This window comes from Penaeus monodon, chromosome 4 (assembly GCF_015228065.2).
Source record: "Penaeus monodon isolate SGIC_2016 chromosome 4, NSTDA_Pmon_1, whole genome shotgun sequence".
Lineage (NCBI taxonomy): Eukaryota > Metazoa > Arthropoda > Malacostraca > Decapoda > Penaeidae > Penaeus > Penaeus monodon.
The window spans coordinates 55,021,021-55,031,020 of record NC_051389.1 but is presented as its reverse complement, the minus strand read 5'-3'; the positions used below and the strand labels follow the sequence as shown (position 1 = coordinate 55,031,020).

Below are 10,000 nucleotides of genomic sequence, written 5' to 3'. Positions count from 1 at the left end.
TTCCCATCCTTGCTTCCTCCTTCATATCCCCTTCTCCCCTCGTCATTTCCTCTTCCCTCCCCCCCCCCCCGTCATCACCTCATTCTTCCTCTCCCCTCCACTTCTACCTCCCCTTTCCCACCTTCCCTCCTCCCCTCGCCATCTCTTCATCGTTCCCCTTAAACCCACCCACCTCTCCTTCCTTCATTATCTCCCCTTACCTAATTCCCTCCTTCCCCCCCTCTCCTTCTCCCCCCCATTCTCTCCCACCCCCACCCTCTCCCCCCCATTCTCTCCCCCCCCCTCTCCCCCCCATTCTCCCCCATCCCACCCTTCCCCCTACCCACTCCTTCCCTCACCCCTACCCCTTCCCCCCTCACCCCTTCCCCTCACCCCTTCCCCTCTCCCCACCCCTACCCACCCCTACCCACCCCATAGCACTCAACGGTTTCGACCCCCCCCCCCCTGCGTGCATTCCGCGCTCGCCCCGTCTGGCTCCTTCCAAGCGGGAGCCTCGAGAGCGCCGCCGAGAATTATTTGATCATTGAAAAATCGTGGGTCGCTGATGAAACCTTCGCGCTGCGAGGCAGTCATGCGTGAGTGCGTGTTCTTGCCTGTGCGCTCGCGGATTTTTGTTTGCTTGTCGCTCTCTCTCTCTCTCTCTCTCTCTCTGTGTGTGTGTGTGTGTGTGTGTGTGTGTGTGTGTGTGTGTGTGTGTGTGTGTGTGTGGTGTGTGTGTGTGTGTGTGTTTGTGTTTTTTCCTACAAGTTTGTATGCGTTTTTTCATTCTTTGATCTTTTCCTGCTTTCGTTATCATTATTTTAAGTGTTGTATCATTTGCACTTTCACGTTTTCTCATTTTCTTTCTAATTTATTTACATGATTATTAAGATTTATGCTTATGATTAGCGTGAAATCTGACAGCTATTTTTTCTTTCTTTCTTTTTCTTTCTTTCTTTCTTTCTTCTTTCTCTCTCTTCTCTCTCTCTCTCTCTTTCTCCTCTTCTCTTCTCTTCTCTTCTCTTCTCTTCTCTTCTCTTCTCTTCTCTTCTCTTCTCTTCTCTTCTCTTCTCTTCTCTTCTCTTCTCTTCTCTTCTCTTCTCTTCTCTTCTCTTCCCTTCCCTTCCCTTCCCTCTCTCTCTCTCTCCGTCTCTTTCTCTCTATGTATTCACACCTCTCAGAATACAAGCATCCAACCAAAGAAAACACAAAGGAAAACTTATGGACACACCTCACTTTATGTAAAAATAACAAAAGTTAGACAGAAAAAGGAATGAAAAAAAAACTCGGCTAGGGAAGCTGCGAAAACGAGGCAGTGACAGAGGAAGGTGGGCGGGTGGGCGGGCAGGCGTGGGCGGCCAAGAGGACAGGCAAGGGAGGAGAGAGATCAGAGGTCAAGCCCATCCTATAACGCTGTTGCATAGCGTCCGGGGACAGTCTGCCGCAAACGCAGCCTTGGGGAAGCGCTCGTGGTGGCGGTGGATTTTTTTTTTTCTTTCTTTCTTTCTTTTTCTTCGTCTTTTTCTCTTTTTTTTTTTTCTTTTTTCTTGATTTGTCTGTTATGCAATTTTTGATAAGTCTTTTTTCCCCTTTTCGTTCATAGTTTTTTTATTAGCATGATTTTTTTTATATATACTCCGTATAATTCCAAAGCTTTTCGGATCGTTGTCTGCATCCATAGGTCTGTCTATCTGCCTCTCCGTTTTTTTTTTTTTTTTCATCAAAATTACGTTTACTCGTGGAATTTTTAAAAAATAATAGTAAATAAATGAAAATTTGCGCTTGGTCTCTCTTCACAAGCCTTCATGACTTGTATTATTATTCATCATGCAGGTAATATGAATGTCAAGGTCACGCTTAAGTCTACCCTTCCCCCCTGCCCTTCCTCTTTCCCCTTCCCCCCCCCCCCGCCCATTCTATCCCTCTCCTCCAAAAATCCCTCGTTGTTTCCCCCCGCCCCTCACCCCCCCATTGCCTCCCTATTAAACCTTCCCTGCCCCCCCCCCCCCTTACCTTTGTCTCTTTACTACCTTTCCCTCTTTAGTATCTTTCCCTCATGCTTTATTTCCCCCCCCCCCTTATAACTTCCCCTTACCCCATTCCCTCCCCATTCAACCCTTCAACACAGAAAAAACGCCGTACTGTGTTTTTACTCATAGAACGAAAAAGACCAAATCGAATAGATACAAATGTAAAATAAAACACAGTAAATAGAAAAAAATATAGAATAAATAAAAAGGTAAAGTAAAATTCTATAAAAAAAAAAATTATGAAAATAAATATAGATAAAAGATTCAATATTACATAGAGGATAAGCCTTAAAACAAATTTACAGAGTTTTTTTTCAAGATTGTTTGAATGGGGACATATTACTTATTGTCTGGTTCTTGGAACTTGTGTTGAGGGAGGCGATGGGGGTAGGGGGTGGGGGGGTGATATACCTAATGATAAGGTGTGATAATGTGATAACACTGTTCCAGGTGTCCGCTTAACTACCTGGTAACACGTACAGGTATTGGGAATCACCATATTTCCCTTATCTACTGTGGTTGGGTTGTTATTTTTGGGGGATGTTTTCACCTCGAATAATTTCATTTCCATTTCCCAACTGTTTTTTTCTTTCTTCTTCGTTTTGCTTTTGTTGCTCTCATGTGTGTCTGTTTTCCTGATCCTGGAGCCCTCATGCCATGTAAGATTTTTTTTTTATATGTTACTCTTTATCCTCTTTTTACTTATTCTTATGATTTCATTTTTCCGATTTTTTTCTCTCTCTTTCTGTCTTTCTGTCTTGCAAAAGAAGGTTGTCATAGAGTAATCTGATGTTAAGTCAAGTTTTACTTTTGTTGTCTTCACGTCTCATAAAAGGTAATATATATCTCTGTAGGTTTCTATTAGTTTCTTCTTCCTTTTCCTTGTCTCCGTCTATTTTTTATGCCTTTGTCCTTTTTTTCCTTCATTTTTCTTCATCTTTGTCTATCTTTTTTTTTTCTTCATCTCCGTTTATTTTCCATTTCCTTCATCTTCGTCTATTTCCTCTTCTTCACTTTTATTTTCCTCCTCATCTCCGCCTTCCACCTTCTATTCATGTCTCCTCTCCGTTCCTTCTTCATTGCCCACTCTTCCTTTTATTTCACCCTAATCTTTTTTTCAGCTTCATTTTCTTTATCGTGTCTCCGATCGCTCACCCTCTTTCCTCAGCAACTTTTCCCTTATTTTCTCTCTCCACTGCCTGGCTGTCTGAGTCTGTATTTTTTATCATATTCTGTTTTTTTCCATCACTATCACCTAACATATATGAATACTTCATTAATTCGTGCATCCGTTGCTGTTGTTTCTCTGTTCCATTTTTTTTTTTTTCATTCCTCGCGATTTGTTTTCTTATCTTTTCATTATTCATACATACAACTTTCGCTATAGGGCGTGATAGGTGAATTTCTTTCGGGAACTGTGAACTGCTCGTTGAAGTTGTTACGGGTGTTTGCATGGTAGTAGACAGAGTGATTAACTGTAATTTTATTATGCTCTATTGTGATGTCTGATTTATTATGTTCTATTATTGATTTCGCGAAGGCAGATTATTATTATCATCATCATCATCATCATCATCATCATCATCATCATCTTCATCTTCATCTTCATCTTCATCTTCATCTTCATCTTCATCTTCATCTTCATCTTCATCTTCATCTTCATCTTCATCTTCATCTTCATCTTCATCATCATCATCATCATTGTTATTTCTGTTATTATCATTATTATTATTATTAATATTATTATTATTATTATTATTATTATTGTTGTTGTTGTTTTCTTGTTGTTGTCATTATTATCATCATTATCATTATTTTTATCATTGTTATTTTTAATATATATATATATATATATATATATTTTTTTTTTTTTTTTTTTTTTTTAGCCATTTTGCTGTTTCTATTGTTACCAAACTTACGAATCGAAGAGTACGGCATACAGTGATAGTTGATTTCGAATGATGGAAGGCTAATTTAATCCCCTGTTTTTTATTTCACCGTTTTATTTTTCAGTTATTTTTGCAGGTAAATTGTACAGGACGGTCTTTAAGCATGAGATTTACGCAAAACGAATAAATCATCCGTTTCTTCCCTCCAGCTGTGACGAGTGGCGTGAGGATTCTCGGCCCTACGCTGGGCTTCGTTCTGGGGTCCTTCTGCACTCGGCTGTACGTGGACCCCTTCCAGGACCCCAGCATCACGCCAAACGATCCCAGATGGATAGGAGCTTGGTGGCTAGGTAAGTGGTTGAAGCCTTCGAAACGGGAGAGAGGGAGGGATAGGTGGTGGGGAAGGAGGGAGGGAGGGAGATAGATAGAGACAGAGGGATGGGTAGACAGACAGACAGAGAGACATTCAGACACACAGTCAAAGAAACAAACGAACAAACAGACAAGGAAACGAGCAGACAGACAAACGAGAGAAGAGGGATTTTCCCCTTAATTCCGCTGCGTGTGCTGGCGCGAGTGAATACGCCCTGGGTGGCATTGATGGTGTTATCCTTTTGTTGCATTTCTGGAGCGAAAACGGCCTTTCAACCTGCAGTATTGCAAAGCTGTTGAACATATATACGTTTTCTCTACACTGAAAAGCCCTAAGGATCATTGTGCCGTTGAAACAAGTTTTGAACATGTCCCTTTACTCTCATTAGCCATTATTTTGATAATTTGAAAATTAAACTCATAACAGCTGATATTTCGAGGACAAAAATAGAACCTTCCGACAATAAATTCACAAAAGAAAATAGTCAAAAAGGAAGATCTTCAGAGAGTTAAAGCGAGGTGAGAATCCCCCGCGGAGGCTCCTCGAGAGGGAGCGCCAGCCAAGATTCATGACCGATCGTTGCAGCCATGTGTTTCGTCGTTCGTTGGGCGTTGATATTGAGCACTTGCCATTGCACGGCGCAGACCCACCGCCTGCAGCGCGCCCGAGAACCATGTCCGTGTCCTGTTGATCACCAGGAAGCATGGGTCGAGATAACCTTTTATGGGGGGGAAGCTAGGACTGACACCCTGTAGTGAGTCATCGCGCGCCGGGGTTCTTTTTCTCTGCTTTTCCCTCTCGTGTAGGCCGGGTGAGTCATTGGCCGGTGTCACGTTATTTACTTATCTATTTATTTATTTATTTTAGGTGACTTTAGTTTGATTCATTGGAGACTGAATGAATCCCGGTGGAAAGTAGAAGCTTTTAGTACATAGGAATAGCCGACAGATTGAATAAAGCAAAAACACAAACAACAGGGTTATTTATATTCCAAACGCGTCTTGTACAGAGTGATATACAGTGCCAAGCCTTAGATGTCCAACCATAGACTTTATAATAGGACCAACCCATAGATTACTCCCTCAGTCCTAGACACGAAACAGGATATCTAACCCCCCTCCCCCCATGCCACCCCAAATCCCCACCCCATCCTTCCCACCAACCCCCTCACCCAACCCCCCACCAACCCCCCTACCCAACCCCCTCACCTAACCCCCCTACCCAACCTAAACCCCAACCGAACACTTACCCTCTGCCTCGTCCCCCAAAGGCCTGGTGGTGGTGTCCGTGGCGCTGTTCCTGACGAGCCTGGCCATGTTCTCGTTCCCGCACCGCCTGCCGTTCACGCCCGCCCAAGCCAGCCCCTCACACCAGCAGGCACTCAACCCATCCAACCCGACGGCGCCGCCCTGCAACCCGTCGCTCAGAGGTACGTTCGGATCTCGTCTCTCTCTCTCTCTTTCTCTCTGTCTTTCTTTCTTTCTCTATCTCTTTCTTTCTTTCTCTCTTTCTTTCTTTCTTTTTTTTGTGTTTGGTTTTAAATTCATTTCTCATGCTCGTCTGACGTTGGGGGAAATGTGTGTTTTCTTTCGTTTCCAGATAGCGGCTGTAATCCATTTCGGGGGTTGTGATATAGTCGGGTTTCTGCTTCTCCTTTTTTTCATCTTCCTTCGTCTTCTTCTTCTTTCTTTTTCTTCTTCTTAATTTTATTTTTTTTCTTCCTTTTATTTTTTTCTTCTACCTCCTCCCTTTCTTCTACTTCTTCTTCCTCTTCTTCGTCTTCCTCTTCTTCTTCTTCCTCTTCTTCTTCCTCTTCCATCTCCTCCTCCTCCTCCTCTCCCTCCTCCTCCCTCCCTCCCTCCTCCTCACCTCCTCCTCCTCTTCCTCCTCCCTCCTCTCCTCCTTTCCTCCCTCCTCTTCTCCTCCTTCCTTCTCCTTCTCTTCCCCCTCCCCCTTTCCCTCCTCCTGCTCCTCCTCCTCCTCTTCCTCTTCCTTCTTCACCTCCTCCTCCTCCTCCCCCTCCTCCTCTCTTCCTCTTCCTCCTCCTGCCACTTCTTTCCTTTCTATTTATCAGTTCAAAATCCAGTTCCTCCTCCTCTTCCTCTTCCTCTTCCTCTTCCTCTTCCCTCTTCCTCTTCCTTCCTCTTCCTCTACCTTCTTCACCTTTTCCTCCTCCTCCTGCCACTTCTTTCTCTTTCTATTTATCAGTTCAAAATCGGTGACAAATCTGGCGGTCTTTTTATTCGGAAATCTAATCGTTGCGATCTTCATCTCATATTCTTAATTAGGTTCTTTTAATGGCTGTTGCTATCACATTCTCTCTATCGTTTATGATGATGAAAGATTAATGAGCGAGAATCATCGAGGGTTTGTGTCTGTTTTTATTGCGTAGATTCTGATCTTGATTTTGAAGGTAATCGAAAGTCTCTCTCTCTTTGTTTTCTTTCTTTCTTTCCTCCTTCTTCGTCTTATTTTTTTTTCTTCTTCTGCTGCTTCTTCTTCTTTTTTCTTCTTCTTCTTCTTCTTCTTCTTCTATACTTCTACTTCTACTTTGTTTTTTGTTTTTCTTCTTCCCCTTCTTCTTCTTCTTCTTCTTCTTCTTCTTCTTTTTCTTCTTCTTCTTCTGTTCTTCCTCTTTTTCTTTTCTTCTTCTTCTTCTTTTTCTTCTCCTTCTTCTTCTTCTTCTTCTTTTCTTCGTCTTTTTCTTTTACTTTTTTTCTTCTTCTTCTTCTTCTTCTTCTTCTTCCTCCTCCTCTTCTTTTTCTTCCTATTTTTCTTCTTCTTCTTCTTCTTCTTCTTCTTCTTCTACCCCTCCTCCACCTATCCCCCCTTCCCTATCTTCCTCTCCCTCTCCTTTTTTTCTACAACGAAACAACTCCATCGCGATCTACTTTTCCCGGCACAGATTTCCCCCGAGCTGTGCGCCGTCTCCTTGGCAACGACATCCTGATGCTGAGGATGGCCAGCAGCGTCCTGCACATCCTTCCCATCTCCGGCCTCTACACCTTCCTGCCGAAGTACCTGGAGAGTCAGTTCCGCTTGCCCGTCCACAGCGCCGCCATGGTGTCAGGTCAGAGGGGGAGGTAGATTCAGGGGTGAGAGGGGGGGGGGGTGATGGTTATGACTGTAAAGATCAGTGTGTATTTACCTATATGTGTGTGTGCGTGTGCGTGTGCGTGTGTGTGTGTGTGTGTGTGTGTGTGTGTGTGTGTGTGTGTGCGCGCGTGAGTGTGCGTGTGTGTGTGGTGCGTGTGTGTGTGTGTGTGTGTGTGTGTGTGTGTGTGTGTGTGTGTGTGTGTGTGTGTGTGTGTGTACAGTGTATATACACATATGAATATTCTTATATAAACCACACACAGCAAACGCCGGTGTCCACCTAACCCGCTTCCCCGACAGGTATGGGCGGGATTATGGTGATGGGCGTGGGCATCTTCACCAGCGGCATCTTCATACGGCGAGCCAAGCCCTCCGCCCGCGCCGTCTCGGGCTGGATCGCCCTCACCGCCCTCGTCTACGCCCTGGGTGAGAGCTCCGGCAGAAGGAGGCTGCCGAAGTGGAGCTTCTCTGGCTCTTCCTTTTGATTTTGTTATCACTTCTTGATTTCATCTTTCTGCGTATCTTTCTCACTTGTTTCTCTCTTTATCTTTCTCTCTTTTTTCCTTCTCTCTCCTCTCTCTCTCTCTCTCTCTCTCTCTCTCTCTCTCTCTCTCTCTCTCTCTCTCTCTCTCTCTCTCTCTCTCTCTCTCTCTCTCTCTCTCTCTAAAAATAGCAAATAAATGTAATATGATAATAATAATAATTATTATAATAATGATAATAATAATAGTAATAAAAATAATAATAATAATAATGATAATGATAATAATAGTAGTAGTAGTAGTAATTAGAATGGCTGTGATGATGACAATAGTGATAATGATCATAAAAAAATAATTAAAAACGACAATAACAATGGTAATGATGATAGCAGCAACAATAATGATGAAAATGATCATAACAGCACTGATAATGTTCGTTTTCGTCTTCCGCAGGGATGGTGATCCTGATGTTCGTGGGCTGTCCGGTCGAGGACTTCGTGGGCCTCGAGAGTGGACCTAAGTAAGTAAACAGATAAACAAAGGTTACTTATAAACTTAGGTTACTTATAAACCAGTGTACGAATGAAAAATAATAATCCGATAAGCAAAGCGTTCAGTGAAAAGATGAACAAATACAGTGGTAAGTGGAATGTACACAATAGTAGGAACGTGTAATAAATGAGTGTTGTGAGTATTGATTTGTAACTTAATTTGCTATCATAATACAGAAGTGAGGAATAGATATGTAAGTACAATAGATATATATGAATATCTAATCGTATTTAATCTTGTCTTATAGTCTTACCTCTATCATTTTATTGCGCATTAATTCTAGTCATAAAAAAAACTGCTAAGGTGAGAAATAAATGAATTTGGTTTGATTATACGTCATAATACGAAGAAAGGAAACACATTTCATTGATAAAACGTATCCTTACATCCATTTAAGAACACACAGCCGAACTCGAGAATGATATACATCAATTTGTAATCAAACAGAAACAAAGAATCAGAATCATTTATATACATATCGTCTGTCAACCTAAACGATAAACAAGATATGATTCCCCCCCCTCCCCCCTCCCAAGCCACACCCTACTCCCGCCTCCAACCAAGACCGATTCATAATTATAACATTCTTAAACCCTTCGCTAAAAACGGGTTATGATCGCGGGGAGAATTCGCTGTTAATAAATGATAGCGTCCGAACAGCAAGACAATACTAGTGATCCATCAAGCGAACAGTCGGCCCCAAAGCCCAGGCTCATCCATCTCGGGTGAGAGAAAGCACACAGCTACGGCGGGAAGGTTTTAGGGGGATTGCTTTTGTATTCCCCCCCCCTGCCGTTCGAGGGGGGGGGGCGTGACGCGGTAATGATGATGGTGGTAATGATGGTGGTGGTGATGATGGTGGTGGTGATGGTGGTAATGATGATGGTGGTGGTGATGATGGTGGTGGTGATGATGGTAATGATGATGGTGGTAAGTGATGGTGGTGGTGATGGTGGTGGTGGTGGTGATGGTGGTGGTGATGGTAATGATGGTGGTGGTGATGGTGGTGGTGATGGTAGTAATGATGATGGTGGTGGTGATGGGTAATGATGATGGTGGTGGTGATGGTGGTAATGATGATGGTGGTGGTGATGGTGGTAATGATGATGGTGGTGATGGTGGTAATGATGATGGTGGTGGTGATGGTGATGATGATGGTGGTGGTGATGATGGTGGTGTACGGGTGGTGATGGTAATGGTGTTGAAGATGATGGTGGTAGCATCGATTATGATGAAGGTGACAATAACGTAAGATAATGATAGCAGTGATGATGATGATAATGATAATGCAATAGTAATATTGACATGATTGAGGATAAAGGTGATAATAATGATAATAACGATAAGGATAACAACAGCAGTAATAATATAAGTGATAGTGATGATAATTAGGGTAATAACAATAATAATTATTATTTTCTAATTATTTAATATTATTATTAAAATTATAATAATAACGATAACAATGTTAATTTCCATATTATAATGTTTTTGATAATAGCAGTGCTGTGGGATCATGATAATCCATATTGTTGTAATGATTTATAGTTTAATTATTCATTCCACAATTGTCTTTGTTGTAGGTGTAATATTTTACTA

At 42.4% G+C, this 10,000-nt stretch overlaps 1 protein-coding gene across 1 annotated transcript in view; it reads left to right on the top strand.

Moving 5' to 3' along the window:
• Positions 1-10,000, top strand: part of LOC119572367 (solute carrier organic anion transporter family member 74D-like) — a 35,826-nt gene that overhangs the window by 18,498 nt on the left and 7,328 nt on the right. Inside the window, exons 2-6 of the mRNA XM_037919437.1 lie at positions 4,108-4,248; positions 5,542-5,700; positions 7,177-7,341; positions 7,668-7,793; positions 8,303-8,369. Coding sequence (XP_037775365.1) covers positions 4,108-4,248; positions 5,542-5,700; positions 7,177-7,341; positions 7,668-7,793; positions 8,303-8,369 — 658 coding nt within the window. The remainder of the gene's footprint in view (positions 1-4,107; positions 4,249-5,541; positions 5,701-7,176; positions 7,342-7,667; positions 7,794-8,302; positions 8,370-10,000) is intronic.